The sequence below is a fragment of the Magnolia sinica genome, chromosome 3 (genome assembly GCF_029962835.1).
Source record: "Magnolia sinica isolate HGM2019 chromosome 3, MsV1, whole genome shotgun sequence".
Taxonomy (NCBI): Eukaryota; Viridiplantae; Streptophyta; class Magnoliopsida; order Magnoliales; family Magnoliaceae; genus Magnolia; species Magnolia sinica.
The window spans coordinates 38,541,259-38,565,463 of record NC_080575.1 but is presented as its reverse complement, the minus strand read 5'-3'; the positions used below and the strand labels follow the sequence as shown (position 1 = coordinate 38,565,463).

General features: G+C 40.4%; 1 protein-coding gene and 2 long non-coding RNA genes across 4 annotated transcripts in view; all 3 read right to left on the bottom strand.

Moving 5' to 3' along the window:
- The window catches only part of LOC131239823 (28 kDa ribonucleoprotein, chloroplastic-like), a 29,845-nt gene extending 9,670 nt beyond the window's left edge, over positions 1–20,175 (bottom strand). Inside the window, exons 1-2 of one of the 2 annotated variants that reach the window (XM_058237700.1) lie at positions 19,574–20,172; positions 17,611–17,712 (exon numbers count right to left, since the gene is read on the bottom strand). In XM_058237700.1, coding sequence (XP_058093683.1) covers positions 17,611–17,712; positions 19,574–20,038 — 567 coding nt within the window. In that variant the 5' untranslated portion in view covers positions 20,039–20,172. Of the gene's footprint in view, positions 1–17,610; positions 17,713–19,573 lie in introns of both variants that reach the window. The other variant, XM_058237701.1, reaches the window with a different exon arrangement.
- Positions 1,843–13,981, bottom strand: LOC131239824 (uncharacterized). The gene is made up of 3 exons (XR_009168416.1): positions 13,892–13,981; positions 11,441–13,852; positions 1,843–6,386 (listed from the first exon to the last, which is right to left on the bottom strand). It is a non-coding gene; the product is annotated as an uncharacterized LOC131239824 (long non-coding RNA).
- On the bottom strand, positions 7,647–8,160 carry LOC131239825 (uncharacterized). Its single transcript, XR_009168417.1, has 2 exons — positions 8,090–8,160; positions 7,647–7,978 (listed from the first exon to the last, which is right to left on the bottom strand). It is a non-coding gene; the product is annotated as an uncharacterized LOC131239825 (long non-coding RNA).
- Positions 20,176–24,205: the final 4,030 nt, after the last annotated feature.

Genomic DNA, 24,205 nt, shown 5'->3' with positions numbered 1-24,205 from the left:
AGATTGGCCACTCCCCCTACAAGTGTCAGGCTCAGATTCTTCAGAGGGTCGAGGCTCGGAAATCTTTGGCGCCTCTACCGACATCAGAACACGTGGGCGTAGGTGCCGGAGAAGATACCAGAACTAGATGCCGGAAAGTTCAATTAGCATCTTTTTCCATGTTATAGAAAAATTTAACCACTGAAATCTCACCTTGTTGATGTGATTCAGAGTGAAATGCCTTTTTTTGCTCAAAGGAAGGAGAGTCATATGTGTACCAAAGGTGTCACTAGGCTACTAATTCATTGTATACGTGGAAAGTTGATGATACCCAAAAACAATCAAATTATCAAATGCATCACTAAAATTACATCAATAGAATGATCTAAACAATCCAAACATTGGCCATGTAAATCAATAATTAGAAAATGTTGGTGAGTCGATCACTAATTCGTGAGTTGTTCATTTGTGATCTTATGCTTATGGCCCACCCGAGGCTTGAAATTTCGTCATTTTTGGCCAAAGTATATATTTCAATGGGCTTATTACCATGATTCTGTCAAATATCACAGATGTAGACTAATCTGGGATATTACATATGTGATAATAAAGTTGATTTAGTAATCAAATTCAAATCCTATAAATATACTAAAGCATTTCAATGAATTCCTATTTTTGGATTCCGGTGCATTCTAATTACAAGCTACTAAACACAATTGAGGATTTGGAATAACCTTGGTTTGTGATTTGGAAGCTAATGCATTCCAAATACAAGCTCTCAAACCAGCCCTAAGTCAACTCATTCTAGAGCCTAAGCAGATAACAATTACCTTTTTTTTTTTTTTACACACACACCCCACACACTCACGATGCAGACAACAATTATTGAATCTAAAGTTGGTCTTCATAAAAGATTGGCTAAGTTTAAATTATCCGCTCAGCCATTGTTGTCCAAATCGTACGATTCACGACATCTAAATACCGTACTGTATGGGCGAACAATTCAAATCGTACACCCAAATTGCAAATCTTAAATAATCGTAGCATGATTGTAGAATTGCGTAAATGGGCCCAAATATATATATATATATATATATATTCATTTTTTCTTCTTTCTTTTTATCCTTGTATCCAACGATAACAAGAGAACACCATTAGCAACTTACATGGTTCATGTAAACCTATGTTACACAGATTCATCTACTTAAGAAGCATATTTATCTCAAAAGCATCCAACACCAAGGAGACGCGTATAAAGTCTCATCTTACGACCCAAGATTCTTCTCCCAGTCATAGCATGTTGAATCCAACCATTTAGACACCTCGACACACAGAATCGTCCCACCATATACCTCTTAACTGGATTCTTTTTTTCCTTTCTTTTTGTTAGCGGTAATGATAATTTATTCAACAGAGACAAAAGCCTCACTATTTACAACATCGCCCAAGAGGAGAACAACAAATCGCAATCTTTAAAACCTTTTACATTTGCAGCCCACTCAATTACATCACATTTGGCCCTTCTGAACACATCTAGGCTGCTTGGATGAGCATCGATCCACCCCCAAACGAAAGGTGTCAGCTTTTCCATCGAGATAACTTCCCTTCGACTCTCTCTATCACCTTATCCCAAAAGTGCATTGTTGGAATTCCCACACATAACGGTAGTCCCAAATAGGTCAATGGAAAGCTTCAGCCTTCCAATTGAAGACTTCACTTCTGCAACTTCCCAACCTCCTACTTCGAAGCACCAACACCTTTTTAATGATATTTACTTTCAGCCCAAAAACTACCTCAAAACATTAGATAACTTTCCTTAAATTCTCAACTTTTGCTTCAACCACAATGCAAAAAAGAATTGCAAATGGGAGATTTGGAGACCCCCGTTATCCACGGAGAAGCCATCTATGAGACCCACTGCTATGTCGTACCCAACTTTTTGCTTAAAGCCTCTATCATCACAACAAATAGTAACCAAGATAGCGGATCTCTATCTTCATCCTCTTGAGACTTGGGAGAAAAAAAAAAACTTTCGGCAATCCATTCACTAGCACCAACAATTTAGCCAATTGTAGGCAAGCTTGGACCCAACCTCTCCAATGCTCTCCACATCCCAACTTGCGTAATCCAAAAAGTACCTATGCACATGACCATAAGCTTTTTCAATATCGAACTTGCAAATGAAGCCTTTCTTGTCCTTCCTATGGCAAGCATCTAAACGCTCATGAGCAATCAATGCGCTATCCAATAACTTCCTACCAGCAACAAACACACTTTGAGCACTCGAAATAATATGGGAAAGCACCAATTGGAACCTTGTGGACAACATCTTAGCAAGGATCTTGTAGAGAACTCCCACCAAGCTAATTAGCTAGAATTCTAACAAGTTTTATGCTCCTCTTTTGGAAATAAGAGCAAAAACAAAGCCCGCATCTCTGCCCCTAAGTAACCGCTCTGCAAAAATTCCATTATGGAGGCCATCACGTCTTCTTTTAATGTTGCCCAAAACACCTGGAAAAATGTCATCAAGACACCATCCGGCCACAGAGCCTTCTCTTTCCAAGTCATCAATTGCCACTTTTAACCTCTTCTTCAGAGGCCGGAATTTCCAAACCAGTTGTCACCTCTCCCCTCAATATATTAAAGGGAGAAAACCGTCAAGCTTCAGCCACTTCCAGTCCTCCTTGGATAGTAATTGCTCATAAAAAGATACAATTACGTCACACACCAGGGTCTTTTCCTCTATTCTTTCCCATCTACCACCACACTATGGATTCTATTTTTTTCTTGCCCTTGCACTTGCCAGAGCGTGAAAGAACTTAGTATTCTTATCACCCTCCTTTAAGCCATGTTACCCTCGACCTTTGCATCCAACTAATTTCTTCTTTAAGCCTCTTTTTATAATCCTGCACCAAATTATGCCTTACTGATTTTTCCTCTTCCGTAAAGCTCCATAGCTTCTTCTTTGATATCCAACTCTTGCATGGATTTTTTGCATCTCCGCCTCCCAGTTGCCAAATACCTCCCTTTTCCAATTGATGATTTTTCCTTTTCATCTTGAGTTTTTGAAACAATGAAAAACCCGCATGACCCTTCACCTTAAAAGACGACCGCCATTCCTTCACGATATCATTGAATCCTTCCACCTCATGCCATGAAAGCTCGATCTGAAAGGGGTGGACCCCAATCTTCCTCAACTTCAAGCATTATGGGGCAGTGGTCTAAAGTAGGCTTAGAGATACCTCTTTAAGAGACGAGGAAGCTTATCAACACACTCCAATGACATTAGAAATCTATCCAACTTGGAGTTTACCACCCTATCTTGACCACTTGATCATGTAAATTTAACATTCCCCATTGGAAAGATCATCAAGCTCATTCCTATGCATCTAGTCGGAAAAAACCCTTGTACTTCTATTAATTTGGCATCATTCCCCCAACTTCTCGAAGGACAATCTAGTTATATTGAAATCCCCGCCCAAGCACCAACATTCCTTCCACCTTTTGTGAATGAAATCCAACTCCACCCAAACGTGAGCCCACTGTCCTGGAATGTTTGGGCTGTAAATCACTGAGACTACCCAATTACAACCCCTGCCTTTTCCTTCAGCAAAACTGAAACTGAGTAAGGTCCAAGCCAACGGTCCTCACAACCCCTCAAACTAGAACCCCAAATTACTATAACACCATCTGCTGTCCTAACTGCATCCAGAGCAACACTCTCATTAGACTTTAAAAGTGCCAGTTTGTCAAATTATGTGAGTGTTGAGTCAGTCTTATAAGTAAGCCCCAAGCTAAAAGTTCACAAGATCAATATCTCAACCAAGAAGAAGTTTGAGCGCTCCACAGACGTAAACAAAGCCTCACTTCCCTAACCAAACCCTTGAGCTATATGACCCCATTTAACTTAGTCTTACCCACAACAATTCTTAAATCCTCCTTGGTAAGCTTAGTTTTAATCACTTAGAATACTAGGGGGAAAATCATGGACTAAACAGGAAAAATCACGATTGCATCGATATGCAATCGAGGACATTTTCGATGCTATCAAACATGGTTCAATTGCATCGAAAAATAGGCCCATACTGTCCAGCAACAAAATGATCATCTGCTGGGTATTGTCGATTATATCGAATAGAGTTCGATGACATCGAAATTCAAATTTCGATAGCATCAAACCCACTTGATTGAATCGACTTAGGGTACTCCCTCTTCAAAGAAAATTCTCTCTAAGTGTTCCTCGGTGGAATCAAATCATCTTCGATCACATCGAGAGTAAGTTATCGATGGCATTGAAGACTATTCGATTACATCGAAATTCAGGACCAGTTTGTCCAACAAGCTGTCAAGGAATATCCATCATTTTCGATTACAGCGAAGACCCTTTGATGTCATCGAATTTCAAAATTCGATAGCATCAAAGTATGATCGATTGTATCGAAAATTGGGACAAAATCTTCCAGCAACCAAAGGTAATTTTTCTAAAGAAAATTCGATGGAATCGAACCTCCTTTCGATAACATCGAAGTGCACATCATTGGAATCGAAGGATGCTCGATAAGATCGATCAGAATCTATTTTACACATAAATGAATATCTTAGTGTAGGTAGTCGATACAATCGAATAAGGCTTGATAACATTGAAGTTCAAATTTCAATGGAATCGAAGACTATACAGTAGCATCAACAATGTCAGATTTCTGTCCTTTTTTTTTTACCATTGGGATTCTTCTTTATATATACCTGTGGGTTTCTTCTTAGCAAAATGAGTAAGAATTGAAGGAATCTTGAGAGACTTATTGTAATTGATTATACCCTCATCCTCAAGCCTTCTTTCCCATAAGAGTTCATCATTCAATCCATAGCACGGGCATTTATTGTCATCTTCTTGACTTGGATTGAATTATGAACTCTGGCATTCATTGAGTTTCCAGTAGCACTTTTTAAAGGTAAATCATTGTGCTGGAACTCTTGAATGCTTAACTCATGGGAATCTTCTCTAGGTATTTAATTCATATCATTTAATATAGAAGATAGGATCAAACCTTAAACCTCACAACCTCGGAGCATTGCTTGGAGCATCATAAGCGGTTGCGGTTCAAGGGAGCTAAAGACTCTTCATCAACAAAGAAGATCATCTTTAGATTGTGCAAGAAAGGGGCTCACTCACTTATTTGTAAGTATACCGAGTCCGTTGAGTCTGAAGCCCTTTTCATGTGTAGGATTGGGATTCAAAGTTTGGGTGACAAACTCGCCAAGACCTTTTGTACACCTCCGACAGGAGAATACGTTGTCCTTGTGTAGAACGTGTTGCCTTGTGTAGGCATAGTTTGCCTTATATAGGCTCCTAAGTTGTGTCCTTGTGTAGGACTTGTCGCCTTGTGTAGGCATCTAAGGTTGCCTTGTATAGGCTCTTCAGTTAACCTTGTGTAACTTGTTAAGGTTCATGGTTAACTTGATTTAAAACCATTGGATAGTGAAATCCGGTACACTATAGGAGAGAGTGCGTTAGCCGGGAGTGGAGCAAGCAAGTGGCCGAACCACTATATATAATTGTGTTTGGAATGGCTATTTGTGCATTAATCTAATTATGCTTATGTTCCTTGAATGTTTATTTATGATGCATGATTAAACGAATGTCTAAGCATTGATAGGAATCACATTCCACACACTCTCACATTCACTATCTTCATAGGCTAGTCGTTTTATATATAAATCTTGTGTAGCCTATGTATTTTGGACCCTCTATTGGCTTGGAAGCCATAGAGTTATTTTGCCTTACTTATCTTGGTTAAAGTTAGGCATTGTATGTTATTATAAGTAAATATTTTTGAAAAGTCCTATTCACCCCCCTCTAGGACACTTGGACATATATCCATACTTCTATAATAGCAGTCCTACCGCAATTTCAGACTTCCCATTTGAAACTGCATCCACCACCGCCTGATTCATGGACTACATCTTGGTTTCCCAGATAGTGATTATTTGAGCTTTGAATTTCTTGCAAACATCCCTTATCTGGAGTCATTTTTTAGGGCATCCCAAACCCTTAAAATTCCAAATTAATATCTTCATTAGGCACTTCTCCCCGTTGTTCTCGCCCTTGCTCCTCCCTTGGCTAAATCTCCTCCCTCATCACTGACTCTTGAAACTAAGCCTTTCAATTCTCAGTTGCCCTTTGAGAGTCTGCTCCCTTACCCTTGATTCATTGCCTAAAGTTTCAAATTCCCCTTTTCCTCCACAACTCGGAATAGAGTTATGTAATCAACCTTGCTATCTCTGAAAGCCACCCCCAAAAGTCTTCCAACATGCCCCAAATCCTCCCTCAACCATCCCATCCCCCTTGCCATCGAAACTAAATTGCTCTCTCCCAAATCGTGAAAGGAACAATCACGAGTTTTTTCCCTCTTACATTTAACCAATGTTGTCAAATAGCATATGCGATCATGTGCGATTGCATATGCGTGTGCGCATATGCGATCATATGCGATCGCACAATCGCATATGCGGTCGCATATTTTTTATTTTTTTCGCATTTTTTCAAAAATTTTAAAAAAAAAATCAAAAAAATCAGAAAAAAAAATCAGAAAAATCAAAATAAATTATTATATGTAAAAATAAAATAAAACCAATTACATACATATGATACATTTGCAAATTACAATATAGTTAACTTCTTAACAATTAACATTTAACAAATATGAAATATGCAATATCCATATTCAACATTCAACACTACATGATATATAATATATCAAGTTATCAACAAACAACAACATCAACATCAACACACTTAGACTTAGTAAATATTAAACAAAATTAAGAAGTTATGTATTTATTATTTATCTAATCAATAATCATTAATCATATACATTGATCCAGTAGCCATTGTGGCATATCACAACCAGGTCCACCACCACCACCATCATCATTGTCATCATTCGAGTCATCTCCTTCTTCCACATACACTTCTTCCGTTTCTTCATCATCTGTACGTACTAATCAATGTTATCAAATAACATATGCGATCGTGTGCGATTGCATATGCATGTGCGCATATGCGATCGCACAATCGCATATGCGGTCGCATATTTATTTATTTTTTCGCATTTTTTCAAAAAAAAAAAATTTTTAAATCAGAAAAATCAAAATAAATTATCATGTCATTGGGACATGAAATATATTTAATTTAAGTAAAAATAAAATAAAACCAATTACATACATATGATAATGATACATTTACAAATTACAATATAGTTAACTTCTTAACAATTAACATTTTACATTTAACAAATATGAAATATGAAATATCCATATTCAACATTCAACACTACATGATATATAATATATCAAGTTATCAACAATCAACAACATCAACATCAACACACTTAGACTTAGTAAATATTAAACAAAATTAAGAAGTTATGTATTTATTATTTATCTAATCAATAATCATTAATCATATACATTGATCTAGTAGCCATTGTGGCATATCACTACCAGGTCCACCACCACCACCATCATCATCATTATTTGAGTCATCTCCTTATTCTACATACACTTCTTCTTTCGTTTCTTCATCATCTGTACGTACTAATACTTCATCAGCATCCAATGGTGGATGATCTTCAGCTTGATCATCATTATCACCTTCTCCTTCTTCAATCTCCTCAATCTCATCAACGGGTTGACGGCTACTACTCACCCCCCGGCTCCCCCCCGTCCTGCGCCTTCGAGTGGTACTACCTTCACCAGGTGTCGATCCATATGCGGCATCTTCAACTTGTGCCCATGTCAGCTCCTCTCCAGCAAATACCGGGTCCTCCGTCTCTACGAGTCACTCGTTATCTGCATCCAACTCATCTAAGCAGATAGGGTCAAAGAAACCGGGCATTTCTTTCCTACTTTGAAATCGTTCTCGCAATTTTTGATTGTATTGAACGAAAACCAAGTCGTTGAGCTTTTTTTGCTCAAGGCGATTCCTTTTCTTGGTATGAATCTACAAGAAAGAAAGCGCATTGGGCATTAGCTATTTAGGTAATTAATTTAGCTTAGGCCACTAAAAAATTAAAGTTTACAAAAAAACAATTACTAAACAGTCTAAACTTACCGCCTCGAACGTCCTCCAATTGCATTCGCAACCACTGGAAGAACATGTAAGTCCAAGAATCTTCATAACTACCAGCTTCTTTAGACCTGGATCCCTCCTGTTCCGGTCCACTCCATAGGCAGCCCACCAGTCAGCTGAGAAAAACAGTTTAAGTATAGGTTAGAGTCTTAGTCTCTTAGAGACACTTTGTAGAAAAACTTTTTGTAAGAGTTCAGTACACAGTTGACAGTACACTAACATTCATTTATGGAAGTACTTACTGGGTAATTTCATTGTCCGATGTCTTATTACGATATCCCTTGAGAATATCCCTTCACTTTTTGTGTAAAAGTCCAGCAAAGTTGAGATCTTGGCCTATTCTCCTCTATCTGGAATCATTCTTTCCAAGACATCAATAAATCCAACCATATACATAGTTAGTGCTTCTGCTGGATCAGCAGAAGCGAATAAACAGACTGGGTTAAGGATGTAAGCAGCCGAATACAATGGGGATGACATTTGGCTGCCCCATCTTCTATCTATATCTAAAATTGGCTTGTAATCACGGTCTCTATAGTGAAAATGGTCCATGATCTTATTTTTCACCCTCTCCATCGCATCATATATATAGCCCATTGCGGGCTTCTCATCCCCATCCACCAATCACAACACAGTGACTAAGGGCTCGGATGATTTTAGCGCCTTTACTACTTGAGTCCAAAAACTTTGAGAAAGAATTGTTTGTTAAACCTGTTTCCCTTCAGCCTTCTTTGACCAAGGCCCACTGGTAAAATCGGCCGACCCACAAAGCTTCTAAATTCTGATTTCTTTGCATGTAGCCTTTATAGTGTTAAAAAGGCTATAGCGAAACGGGTGACTGCTGGACGTAGCAAGTTACCCCCAATGTGTTTTCTCATTCGACTGAAAAGAAGGGCATGTTTGTACATAAAGACCGTGATTCTTCTAGCCCTTGCAATCACATTTATAAATAATCTACCTATATCTTCTAACATAAGATCAATACAATGGGCCGCACAGGGGGTCCAAAATAAACGTCACCTCTTCTCTATAAGAAGACGACCGGCTATTACATACGAGGTTGCATTATCTGTAATTACTTGTACAACGTAGTCCCCACCTATTTCTTCAACTACACTATCTAGTAAGTTAAACAAATATTCTCCTATGTGTGAATGGCCCGACACATCCACCGACTTTAAGAACATTGTCCTAGTTGGACAATTTACCAAAAAGTTAATGAGAGATTGACCGAATTTATCGGTCCATCCATCGGCCATTAGTGAACAACCATACATGTTCCATGATTTCCTATATTTAGCTATGAAGAATTGTGTATATTCAACTTCAGTTTTTAGGCATGTCTCCCTCATTTCATGATACGAAGAAGGTTTAAGCCCAGGTCCAAATTGACCTATAGCCTCAACCATTACTTTGAAGCTTTTCGATTTAACGACGTTGAAAGCAACGCCGGTTTGGTAAAACCACTTAACAATATATTGAATTGTGGTTTTCCTATCTTTTTGTTTATACCGATTCTCTAAAGTTGTTTAAGCCGGCCCTTTCCCTCTAACCCCTTTGGTCGATCACATCCTCGGGGTGTGGTCTACACCATCTATCCATGGGCCCATGCCCTCAGGCTTTTTTCGATGGTTGTACTTGTGGTTTAGACCGGCCTGTCGAAGTAGGGGGAGTAGGACTAGCTTCATCTACATTAACTACATTTATATCTTCATATGCATCTTGTTCCAGATATTCCTCCTGACGTAGGGCACTATCGCATTTCTTTCTTGATTGTTTTTTCGTATACTCCACGATCTCCCTTCGGATTTCTGGAGCAATTTTGTCGCATGTTTTTGTATTTGACCCCGGTAAATGTGCAAGGTGTTGCTTGTGCTTTACAATGCCACCGGAACTCACATACTATGTGAGTCTTTTTGGTAGCACTACGGTAGTGCCCATACTTCCAACCCGGGTCATTCGACTTAGGCTTCAAAGAGGAAGATTGGGAAGAAGACATTATGATAGTGGATGGTGGTGTGTGTATTATTGATTGCCACTTGCTAGTATCCTAGTACTAAAAAGTAACTAGCTACTAACTAGAAACTAGAAAGTAAACGACAAATAAAAAGAAAACTAAAGTAAAGTAAGAGACTAAGAACTAAGAAGTAAGAGAGTAAGTAAGAGTAAAGAGCCTAAAGAGATGGGACTTGGGGGGAGAGAGAGAGAGAGAGAGAGAGAGAGAGAGTGAGAGTGTTACACTTACACACACACTTACACACTTTACACTAGTAGTAGTAGTAGTCTAGTAAAGGGAGAGAGAGAGTTGAGTTACACACACTTGTAAAAAGGGAAAAGAAGAGAAAAGAAAATGAGAAAAAGAGAGAGAGTTGAGTTACACTTGTAGAAAGAGAAGGAGAGAGAGAGAGAGAGAGATTTACACACAAACAAAATTAAAATTACAAATCTAAAAGAGGTTCCAACTTCCAAATTCTTGTCTAAGTTATCTTCTCTTCACCTTTACCCCTTGACTTGAGTATTGATCTTGAATTCTTGTTGTAAGTTTGTAACTTGTACTTGTAAGTTGTAACTTGTAACTTCAAACTTGTAAGTTGTAAGTTGTAACAACTAATAAAGTAACAAATCAATTAACAAACTAACTAAAAAAAAAATGATCGAAATTGTTAGAATTAGAAACTTAGATCTTGGATATTATGAAATATAAAACTCTAAATGAAAATGAGATAGAGAGAGAGAGAGAAAGAGAGAGTGATGTTATGTATGTTCCCTTGATTGAACTAGAAAGTAGAAACTAGAAAGAGAGTTCAATCAATTCAGTGGATGGAGATTGGAGAGGAGTCTTGACTCTTGAATCTTCTTGATTCTTGAATATGGATGTATCATGTATCTTGGATTCTTGATTCTTAATTCTTGTACCCTTCCTTGATTCTTGATTCTTGAAAGTTAAAAGAAAAGAAAAGAAATATGGAAATGGAATATGGATGGAGAGGAGTGGATGTAGATTGTAGAGTGCTTAGAAGTGAATTAGAAATATGTAAGAGAGGATGTAGTAAGAGAAATAGAGAATAGAGAGAGAGTTTGAGCTTTTTTTACATGTAGGAATGCTTAGAATACATATTTATAGAGAAAAAATCAGGATTTTAAAAAAAAAAAGGTCAAAAAACGTTCAAAAATATGACCGTTGGCCATTATGCGATCGCATATGCTGGCACATGTGGCATATGCGATCACATATGTGCAGGGATCGCATATGCCACTGCCGCATATGCCACTGCCGCATATGCGATCTCCCCAAAAATATGCGCATATGCATATGCAATCGCACATGACAACACTGCATTTAACTGCCTTTTTGTTACCTGCATCAACGACCTTAAAAGGTTGAATATTCATGTCTTCTAACAACAACAGTGCCTTCCATTGCTCCTCCTGATCGTCAAAAGCTACTACCATCCTATAACCTTTCGTTTTGTCCATCCTAGGGGTCGAACAAGCACCTAGACAACTCCTTCATGCTTACCTCTGTTGTGATTGGCTGAGACCATCCAACCTCACACCAATCGGCTTATGCCGGCACGAGAACCACAATGTGAGCATCCGATATCCCATCAAACGAAGAAGTCAAGAAAACAAAAACGGTCTTCTCGCTAGGATTCGGAAAGCTCTCTTTTTCATTGAGAGCCGAGTAGGAGAGAAACAAAGGGTTCGACGGGATCAAAATCCCTTTGGAAAATGAAAAAGGATGTTGCAAATGTGGGAAAATGAGCTTACCATACATGCAAATCACCCTCAAGCGACTTCGCACATGCTCCTTCCCACCCGTGTGAGAGGCATGCAACCCCATCAACATCAACCATGCCACACTTCATTGCAAGAATTACCTCTTTGACACCTCCCATCCATACACTACACATGTCAAGCCTCTCCTCTCCCTCTCTCTCTATTCACGCCACCTGCAAAGCCACTAATCACTTAGACATTAATGCTCCTTCCAAGAGATGGTACTAGAGGCCGCGTGCCCCCTGTTAATGCCTCGACGTCTTCTCTCGAGCCCAGACTGTCACCCCACATTAGTTCTCCATTAAATACTAGACCACGCATCTACTCTCATTATTTATTTTCCCAACTTTCTCTGTCACACAAACCACCTCACACAAGTCAACATCCTGTTTTTGTGTTCCTCCTGCCCACCAAGGGAAAACACCTTTGCTCTCCGCTCCTACGGCAAACCCTGTTCCCTCTGCTAATGTCACTACAACAACCCCACCAGAACCTTCTAGCCTTCTCTTTTCTTACATCACCTGCACCGAAATCCTCCCTTTTCCAACATTGATGACCACATTTTTCGACAATTGTGATAACTTCCCCCTATAAACACATTCTTGCCACGTACAAATTGACAAATTTATCAGTCACAGGATCAATGCTAGTAACCTCCCCAAGAATGGGCCCACTTCCACCAAAAATTCTTGAAATCATAGCTCTCGAGGAAGGTCCCGAAAGGCCACAATTGGACTCAAGCTTCCTTTCTTCGCAGAATTAACCACTCCCACGTCGAATCAAGAAAGCGAGTTGTCCTTTAAAAAAAATCCCGCCAAGAATTAGCAAGATTGACATTAATTTCCAGCCGTAACAAAACCCACACCTCCGTCATCTTGAGTGATTTCAACACCCGATCAATCTCCCTCCAATCCACAGTATTAGTGAAGCTAACTACCCACATCCTCCAAAGAAGTCTCACGTCTCACTTTTGCCACCTAGCTCCACTGGAAAGTTTGCCATAAGTTTTCGATCACCAACAAATGAACATACACCACTGGGCCTTCAGACGATTCTCCTCTTCAAACCCATTTCCCCTCATCCTACATTTTCTTCCTCTTCTAAATAGATCTTCTCTTATGTCTCTTCTCCTTTAAACTTTGACCCTGCCACCTATTGGTATGATCCGCAATTGCCTCCATTAGCTTTCCTCACTCCCTCTTGTTCATATCTTCCCCTACAAAACCCACACCTCTGTCATCTTGAGTGATTTCAACACCCAATCAATCTCCCTCCAATCCACAGTATTGGTGAAGCTAACTACCCACATCCTCCAAAGAAGTCTCACGTCTCACTTTTGCCACCTAGCTCCACTGGAAAGTTCTCCATAAGTTTTCGATCACCAACGAATGAACATACACCACTGGACCTTCAAACAGTTCTCTCTTCAAACCCATTTCCCCTCTTGTCCTACATTTTCTTCCTCTTCTAAATAGATCTTCTCTTATGTCTCTTCTCCTTTAAACTTAGACGCCGCCACCTATTGGTATGATCTGCAATTGCCTCCTTTAGCTTTCCTCACTTCCTCCACTGGCCTGTGACCCTTCATCATTCTTGCCTTGAGAATCACCCTTCGAGGATCTTGCCGCTTCCTTCTTTGTTGGCAGCCCGTTTATGATATCGGGTTGATACCTTCCCATTTTAACAAAGATCTTCTTGTCCCCAAATTTCCTCCCATTCAAACCGGTATCGCCTGATACATCTCTTCTTCACATTCCATTTTGATGAACACAACGCCCCTTACAGCATACAAACCTCTCTTCTTAGGGATGACCTCCTTGAACTTACTACTCTAAAAACCTCGGCGAATTGCATCTCCACCCACCCCTCCAAGAACCTTCCGACAAACAATGTTGGGTACTCCGAGTGCATCTGAGAACCTTTATTTCTAATCTCACTGTGAGTAGATTCCATTTTCTTCTTCACCTGACTCATACCATGAGTAGATTCCATTTTCTTCTTCACCCGAACCCAATCTCCAACTTCTGCCTCCTCAATCTCCTCCCCCTCCTCTACGATCCCCTATTCTCGGACCCCTAGTGCCCCCATATCTTCCCCTTCCCTTTTCTCGGTGGCTAGTAAACACCCCCATCCCACCCAACACCCCCTGCGCGACTCATACCATGCTTCTCCATGCCTTCGCTCATTCCCCAAGTAAGATCTCTTCTCTCCACGAGATCCGTTAGAGCTTCTTCCTCTCTTCTTCGGCCTTGTAGAGTCGATAAAAATCTTCTCACACACCTCTGATCTTCTCCGCACTAACCTTCCTCTCACTCGACTCTCTAATCTCCCCCTCAACCTTCTGATTTGACTTATCTCTCTCCCGTTCTCCAATCTCCCCCTCGAACTTCTATCCATCGATGACATCACTTGATGTAAAACTCAAAAAAACAATTAGTAAAACCACTAGTGCAGTTAAAGGCAATGTGGGCCCTTGAACCTCAAGTGCCTCAAACACCTTTAGCTAAGTATTTAAAATGTAAATATGAAAATAAAAAATAAATAAATAAACGCCTTACCGTTCAAAATATAAAAGTATCAGGTTTATTTTGGCTTCTCTTTCTATCTCACTTTTAACTCTTCCTTTATTGATTTATTTTTTAAGATATTTATTTTTTAGTAAGTTGTTTTTTAGATAAAGTAAAATATATTGGGGACCACGAATCCTGTTTCCAAGGTAAGGCACGTCCAACACTCAGTAGCAGTATCAAATTATAACACTCATGTCCATGTCTATGAAACATAACTATAAGCCACCTAATCCGATAATCTATTCAAGAAAGGAACGTATCATTGTAGGTCTGCACACATTGATGAATTATGGGAGCAAAGAGGAAAAAACAATAAGCAACTAATAGGTGGACAATAAATAAAAATGGAAAGAACTAAATCACCCAATACAAAATTCCGAGTAATCAAATAATGGGTGACGTGTAGCCACTACAAAGGCTATGATCCTAAACCATAATATCAAAATGACGCACTAACCAAACTAGAATATGACGTTAGAATCCCATCATAGACTTATAGCCTATTTAGGTCATATTTTCTTACACCTGAGCAAATTTCGTACATAAGATAACAAAGACTTGGTACAAGAGCATTCCCCTCCACCCCTGTGATGCATTTCAGTCATTTTCACATATGTGATTGATTATCTTGACACATGGAACCTTGCAAAGGATACCATGATGATTTATTGGGCCCTCTATAACTTAGACATCATGATGCAGGACAACTAACCACTTGCTCTAAAAGTTCAGACTTATAGAGTATGGCGAATTAATCCATTTATCTCATAGCCCAGGCCCCACATCCCATGGGTTAGGACCTCGTCCAAACCCCCCTCGTGGGCCCCACTTCACATGGGTTCTGCTTCACACGAGCCACCTGCCTCACACGTGTGGGGCCCACCTCACATGAGCCACCCACTTAACACGGGCCGCCCACCCCGAGTGTGCCCTTGCATCCCATAAGCCACCCCACTTGAGCTCGGTGTAAAAATGCCCCTGCATTACATCAACACAAGTATTTGTATCTAACACAAACAGGAGGAGCCAGACACAAGCAACCCGGATAAGCCTGACACATCATGTGTATAAGTCCATCGTCATCATCGTCATAGCCTTTTCCCAGCTCAACACATCAATATAGTTGTACGATGATATTCACAAAACCACCACTGATGCAGGACAATTAACCACTTGCTCTAAAAGCTCTAACTGTTAGAGCATAGTGAATTAATCCCTTTATCTCATAGCCCAGGCCCCACATCTCATGGGTTAGGACCTCGGCCGAACCTCCCTCGTGGGCCCCAAATCACATGGGTATCGCCTCAAACGGGCCACCCACCCCGAGTGTGTCCCCGCATCCCACAGGCTACCTCACTCGAGCCCGGTGTGAAATGCGCATTAATCACCCTCGGTGATGAGTCTTGAACACGAGACCTCCCCTGTGAGCCCTGCCCACCCCGAGTGTGCCCCTGCATCCCACAGGCGACCCCACTCAAGCCCGGTGTGAAAATGTCATTACATTAATCACCCCCGGTGAGAAGTCTCGAACACAAGAACTCCCTCTCTGATACCAATTTGATGCAAGACAATTAACCACTTGCTCTAAAAGCTCGAACTGTTAGAGCATGGCGAATTAATCCTTTTATCTCATAGCTCAAGCCCCACATCTCATGGGTTAGAACCTCGGCCGAACCCCCCTCGTGGGCCCCAAATCACATGGGTACCGCCTCACACGGGCCGCCCACCCCGAGTGTGTCCCTACATCCCACAAGCTACCCCACGCGAGCCAAGTGTGAAATGCACATTAATCACCCTTAGTGAGGAGTCTCGAGCACGAGACCTACCCCGTGGACCTCGCCCATCCCGAGTGTGCTCCTGCATCCCACAGGCGACCCCACTCGAGCCCGGTGTGAAAATGTCTCTGAATTAATCACCCCTGGTGAGGAGTCTCGAACACGAGACCTCCCTCTCTGATACCAATTTGATGCAGGACAATTAACCACTTGCTCTAAAAGCTCGAACTGTTAGAGCATGGCTAATTAATCCATTTATCTCATAGCCCAGGCCCCACATCTCATGGGTTAAGACCTCAGCCAAACCCCCCTCGTGGGCCCCAAATCACATGGGTACCGCCTCACACGGGCCGCCCATCCCGAGCATGTCCCCGCATCCCACAGGCTACCCCACTCGAGCCCGATGTGAAATGCGCATTAATCACCCCCGGTGAGGAGTCTCGAACATGAAACCTCCCCCGTGGGCCCCGCACACCCCGAGTGTGCCCCTGCATCCCGCAGGTGACCCCACTCGAGCCCGGTGTGAAAATACCCCTGCATTAACCACCATTTTGGCTCCTCCAAAATCAAGTTCATGCTTCAAAGAGTCTAAGCCAGAAGAGTTTAACAGTAAAGTGAAAATTACAACCAAGAAAGATTGTTGAAAAGGAATTGAATTTACAAAACAGGCCGATCAAAAACAAGGAAGCCTAAGCAGTAGGAACATGAGAGAAATCAACAGTAGAAAGAAGCTTCAATCATGGCTATAAACATCATCCGGAACCAAGATGAAGCAGCCAAGTCATCTGGGTTTCTGTGAGCAACAAAACAAGTTAACAAACCAAAACAAGTCAAAATGGAACAAATCAGGGCGAATTGTACTGCTTTTGGTCTCCGGGCGAGTTGCATTGCAAAACCGCTATTTAAAACAATGGATCAAACAAAATAAAGATCGAAGTCTCAACGCTACAGTTTAGAACCAAATAGTGGAAAATGAATAGGTATAGAGAGAGAGAGAGAGAGAGAGAGAGTAAACTATATAGATTGGGACACAAAATGCGGTAAACAAGAACCAAAAACTCAAATTCCCAATGCTAACTATGGCTATCCAGTGTCACAAAAGCAGGAAATGAAAATTGTATGAAATGAACTACCAGCTCTTAATCAAGAATTCTCTTCTCAATAAATAAGTGTCATCATCAATTGTCATAATCAGATTTTATTTTTTATTTTTTTTTAAAAAAAAAAAACATTCATTTACAGATAAAGAGGAGGTGAATTCTTGTAAGGTCACAGCATCTTGGCCTTAGAAGTGTTCTCCTCACTGTGTTTTCATGAATCTGCTTCAAAATCACTGAAAAGAAACCTTTCCAAACAAATAAAAGTGAAACAAACTTACGTAACGGTTGAACATCTCCACAGCTTTCTCAGCTTCTTCAATGGTACTCATAACCACAAACCCAAACCCACGGCTTTGATCTGTTTCGCGATTGTAAATAACCTAGAGAAAAAAAGGACTCCAAATGTTTACTTCTTCCAAATAGAAAAGAATAGTAATATCAACTAAACTGAATCACCAGAACTTCCATTTGGGCCAGTATTCAGTACAAGGTAGGCCCATCTATAAGCGAACCAGATTGTCCATCTGGCATGCCTCACCAAAGATGGATGATGGATGAAAATATCTTCAATTGAACAACCACACCATCCAATAAGTGGACATTCCTCCCATTGCATACAAACCATCAGCAATATTTTATTCTTAACCATCCATTGGCAGAATCACTCGTCTATGTGGAGTTACGGACCCACCAAGCTAAGAGTTCTGATTGCTGAAAGGTGGGTCCTACTTCAATGTAACACTAATAAACACTTTTTTTTTTTTGAAAGGCGATGAATGAAGACACTGTATAATTCAGCCCCAACACAAATCCCACCTCTGGAAAGAGGCAATGTAGGATACTCAGAAAAACTAAAAGGGGTGTTCTTTTTTTCACTAAACCCAGCAACTATAAAGGTGGAACTGCATTTTGGTGATCCAGGCTGTTCATTTAGATGCCCCACAGTCCAAAGGCTGTGCCCCCCATAAATCACCTTCATTGGACAATCTCAATTGTCCAATTGGTAGACTGGAAATGGATAGTTCATGAAGAAATGGTCTCACCAATATAATGTCTGGCTCTAAAAATACACTGACAAATGAAATGCTACTCTCATAATGTGTTTGATCGAGGGTTTTCATCATGAAAAAAGCGTCAATGCACACCGGTGCAAGAACATGGAAATTCATTTGGTGGGCCAGCTGTCAACATGTGGTCCCATTAGTACAGTTTTTGCTCTATAAAAACAACTGATAAATGAAACGCTACCCTATTGTGTTAGATCAAGCATTGTATTAATGAGACACATAACAATGACGCAGACCTCTGCAAGATTAGGGCAATTCTTGGTGGGGCTGACTGTGAACAAGTGGTCCCACCAGTACTGTTTCTTGCTGTACAAAAAAACACTGAAAAATGACGTGATGCTTGTGTTAGATCAAGAGTTTCCTTCATGACACATGTCAATGTGGAACACTTGTACAAGATCAAGGCAATTAATTCAATGGGGCTGACCGTGGACATGGGTCCCACTAGTATGATTTCTTATTGCACAGAAAACACTGAGAAGTGAGATGCTAATCTCTGTTATTAGATCAATGGTTTCCTTCATTACACATGTGCCAATGTTACACAACTGTGCACGACCAGGCAATTCATTTTAAGGGTCTAACAGTGAACAGGTGGTCCAACTAAACAGTTTCTTACTCTATGAAAAACACTCATAAGTGAAATGTTGTTATCTTGCATTAGATGGAGGGTTTCCTTCATCATGTGCAAATGTGGCAGGACTGTGCAAGATCCATGCAATTCATTCAGTGGGGCCGACTGCGAACATGTGGTCCCACCATTATGGTTTCCTTCTGCACCAAAACCACTAAGATATGAAGTGCTACCATCTTGTTTTAGATCCAGGGTTTCCTCCTTAACACACATGCCAAAGCGGCACACCAAGATCTTGGCAATTCATTCAGAAAGGCTAACTGTCAACATGCACCTGACTGAGAATAGGTAGGTAGACCATGTGTGGTCATTTTCTTTATAACCATCCATCATTGACAAAGACATCTTGGCCCACCTGATGAACGGCCCGGAACTGTCACAAACACGAGAGTAAGACTTGAACAGCTGCTCTCACAAACCGAGATATCACTGACAATTGAATCCACCGACCATTTTGTTCTTCCCAAAACAAAAGACTCATCAACTGTAAGAATCAGAAAGAAGACCAAGTGAGGCAAAAACACAAGAGCAGATATTTACCTCAGCAGACTCAACAATCCCCGCCTTCTCGAAAAGCTCGGCCAAGTCTGCACTTTCAACATCGTAAGGAAGGTTCCCGACAAAAAGCTTTGCCTCTTCAGGTGGCGGAAGATACGGCTCTTCTTCACCCTCCTCCTCTGCATACCCGTCTCCTCCTTCCTCACCGCTCTCTGTCTGCTCCTCTCCCTCTCCTTCCCAATCAGAGACGAGGGCTTCTGGGCCCTCCTCGCCCTGCTGCTGCTGCTCCAAATCCAAACCGGGCTCTTCGTCTTGGCGTGGGGCCCAGTCGGAGGTCTGCGCCACGAGAGCGGTTAAGGTCCGCCTCTGTACAGGAAGCTTGTTTGAAGGAAAAGAAGAAGAAGAGAAAGGGAGGAGTTTTTGCTTTGAAGGAATGGATAGAAAAGGGCAGGAAGGGGATTTGGGTTTGAGGATTGCAGAGAGAGAGGTTAGACAGCAGCTCGCCATAGACAAGGACTTGAAGACTGATGCTATTGCAACTGAGAGAGAGAGAGAGAGAGAGAGAGAGAGAGGATAAGGAAAGGAGAATGGCAGACGTTTAAAGGAGAGTTATAAGGTGAGGAAGAGGGCGGACAATCCAAAAGGGATAATCTTCATGTAGATTTTATAGCATACTCGGCTTTTAAATATCGCCAAGACGTATCGTGTACGGTCGTGACCGCTACGATAAACTAATGCCCACGGTATATGAAACAAAAATCAGGCCAAAAAATTTTTTAATACATATTTTGTAATTAATTTAATCCTTGAACAAAATACCAATGTCATTTGTCAATACATAAATGGATTTTAATTGAAAAAACAAATATATGCAAGAATATGATATAAAATATTATTTTAATATTTTTTATCTTTAAATTTTTCATAGCAACTATTTACACCTACTTTTGGTGCCCTAACGTGGGCCAATCAAATGCCACTGCCTGTCAACACCACAAAACCACAACTAGCGCAAAACATACTCTCATTCGAGAGTATCATCAATGGCATTTTCTTCGGCGATATGCATTTTGTGATAAATGTGAAGGTACAAGTCCTTATGCTTGCATTTTATAAAGGCAAATCATCACACACCACGCAGTCATGATTATCGTGCCTAGAATGAGGCAACGTGCCTACCACGTCTATGAAAGACCCACCAATAGAACATATCTTATCATGAATCCAGCTATGATCTTCTTGGCAAGGTCATTTCTCATAATCCTTTTAAAATGGGAGATCTTCCTATAGACGTTTGGAAAGACTGTAATGTTCAAGAAGATCCCAAAAACCCATAGATCATATCAGTGTTCAACCAAACCCAGTTATGGCTCGAACCTGGATCGAGAGATGTGGACACATCATCCCAGTTGGGTCCGCAGTCATACCCTAATTTGAACAAAAAGAATGTGTAACAGGCTCGAAGAAGGATATGATTTGCTTGATAACAGATTATATCAGACGGATCTAGCCCATCACCTGCAATAGACCCTCAGTATGTGTCAAATCTCACTCCTCTAGTTAGGAATTGAGTGATCTCAATTCATCTGCTCTAATAGGCATATCAGGTATTTACCCATTTTCATTTTTATTTATTCATTTGGTTGTCTCATAAGTTGTCTGTTGTAACAAACACAAATTATAATACTTAATGAAATTAGCAATATTTCTCCTTATTTTATTTGAATGTGCATCTTCATTCATTTGAGAAGTGTTTTGAACTTAAAGCGTTGGTGAAAGATCAAATCCTTAAAGCAGTAGACTCATGTCTATTGTCACAAGGCAAAAAGAATTCATTTGGAAGGATTAGCCTATTTTCCTTTTATTAGTCGCCTAAACCAAGCATAATGTTGGTGGCCAAGAGGATTTTAAATCTTCAATCATAAATTCTAATATGTCCATCTTATTAAAGTGGACACCAACAATTCAATCAACTCTTGAGTCATGGAGAATATGGCACACCCATGCATCATACTCACATACATGTGTATCTAATTTAGACCCTCAGTTACACAAGTGGTCCTGTTTGATTGAATTGTGAAAGTACCCTGATTTGTCAATTAGCGTGAGCGTTGAGTCGGCAAGACAAAGGAGCCCCATAGGAAGATTGTTCAAGCGTCTGCCTCAACAGAATGTGATCTAAAATTCACCACAGGTAAACCTTAGCCTCACATCCCATGTCCCAAAACACCAAGTATATAAAACCCTTAAAATAAATAGAACATCTTAGGGTTTTTGGTAAGAAAACTAATTTGCAAAATTAGAAAAATCCTTAAGTTTTTTGCCTTTATCGATTTATCGACAAGTGGTTCGATGGAATCGAACCCTATTATCGATGTCCTCGAAACTCACTCGATATTATCAAATTGAGGACTACAGATGTCCAGCAACCACAAAGAACTCTAGACTGAATTATCGATGAATCGATGAGTTGTTTGATATTATCGAATTTTGAATCTCAAGTCCATCGAGTTGACTCGATAAAATCGACATCTAGTCAGTTGTGTCCGATATACTGTTAAAGCAAAACATGTGATTCTCGATATATCGAAGGAATCCTCGATATCCTCGAAATTCAAATCTCGATAATATCGGTAGACCTTTGATGTATCGGATTGGGACACAAATCTATCCAACAAGTTTTCAGGTTAAAGCTTTCATGTATCGGGGATCACTCAATAAAATCGATATTCAAATATCAATCATATCGAGGCATGGTCGATGTCATCGAAATAGGACATAAACTGTCCAGCAAGCTCATAGGAAAATTCCTTAGAATTATCGATGAATCGACACCGTCATCGATATCATCGATATTCAAATTCTTATGATATCGAGTGATGTCCGATCATATCTTATACCTGTTAAGTCTCAAAGGCAAGTGCTCTCATATTTTCAAATGTCGAGGAATCGAACCCTATGTCAATGAAATCGGAGTTCGAAATCCGATGACATCGATGAGTGTTCGATTTTCTCAACCAGTTGGTAAAAAGTTTCAAAAGCGTTTGATAGTTTGAGTTCATATCATCGATCGGTCAGTCAATGCTATTGAGAGTATACGCTCAATGATATCGAACCAGCTCGATGATATCGAACTCTGTCAAAAATATGACCATTTTATATCCGTTGGAACCTTTTGCCTATTTAATAAGAGATTGCCCTTAGTTGTTGGTAGAGAAAATAAAGAGTTCTTTTGAGTGTCTAAACCCAGATCATATACCCTAAGCCTTTTCTCTCATGGAAGTTCATCCTCTAATCCACCCTCATCATTGATATTCAATAGAGTAGATTGGGGAATGAACTTCCGCATTCAAGGATCCTGCAGCTACCATCTTAATGGTAAATCATCAAGCTGGGATACCTTGAATGCATAAATGATTGGAATCACTCTGTCTCCTTTATAGGAAAACATTTAATAGAGTAGGATTCTATCATAACCTTGACCTAACCTATTGCCTTACATTGGTACATCATCTAAGTTGCAGTCCACGGAAGTTGAAGATTCTTCATCATCAAAGGAGGAGATCTTCATCAACATGCTTAATAGGGCACATCTACTTATTTGTAAGTCATTAGAGTCCAGAGAACCCTTGTGATCATTCCTTTTGTAGGATTGGGTCAAAGGTGCATCTCACCCTTATGAAGTCCTCGTAGGAGGCCTCCGATGGGAGTGTACGTGGTGGGTGCTTTGTGTTGACCCTTGCTCTGTAGAGAGCATAAACTTAGGTCCGTATATAGGTCCTTGACCTATGTGGTCTAAAACTTGGGTGCTATGTGTTAACCCTTGCTCATGGGAGCATAAGATGGTAGGTTCCTTGTGTAGATCCTTGGCCTGTGTGGCCTAAAAGTTGGGTGTTGTGTGTTGACCTTTGCTCCTGTGTGGGGCATAACTTGTGTCGTGCAGACATGTTAGAGTCAACCTAGAGTAGGTTGTACTGGTTTGAGATGAACCTGATTTGAAACCTCCGTTAGTGAGATCCGGTATACTCAAGGGTTGAGTGCGTCCGCCGGAAGTGGAGTAGACACGTAGTCGAACCACTATAAAAACGACTGTGTTTGAGATTATCATTTACTTCTTCTGCTTAAGTGATTTCTCTGAATGTTCTCATATTGCATGAACACATGATTATCTGGAACTAAGTAGAATCACACCTCACACACAGTCACATCAATCATGAACTATGTTATACATCTTATTTATCCTTTGAATAGTTTTGTGATTGGATCCTCTATTTGGTTTGGAAGCCATTAGAGTTATTTTGAAGAAATCCTGATACTTACATATCTATTCAGGATAGGGTTGATTGGTTTTAAATTATCAGAAAATATTAAAAAGTCTTATTCACCCCCCTCTAGGACATATTGGCATATTCCCACTTCAACTTAAGTGGTCATTACCGTAATTTCAAATTGGAGTGCACCACTATTTCTAGCACGCTCGGTGAGACCTGACAAAGTTCATTACATCTTTTAATGGAATAAGATGCCTCCCAAATCAAAAAAATGCTATCTTTGTGGTCAATGTTGTGGAAGAACACTCGATGTGGAGCCACAAGAGCCCATAATCGAAGTTGAAGCAGGGTCATCTTCCCAGTAGGTCTCTAGTGACTTTGCTACATTCTTCAAGCAATTCAT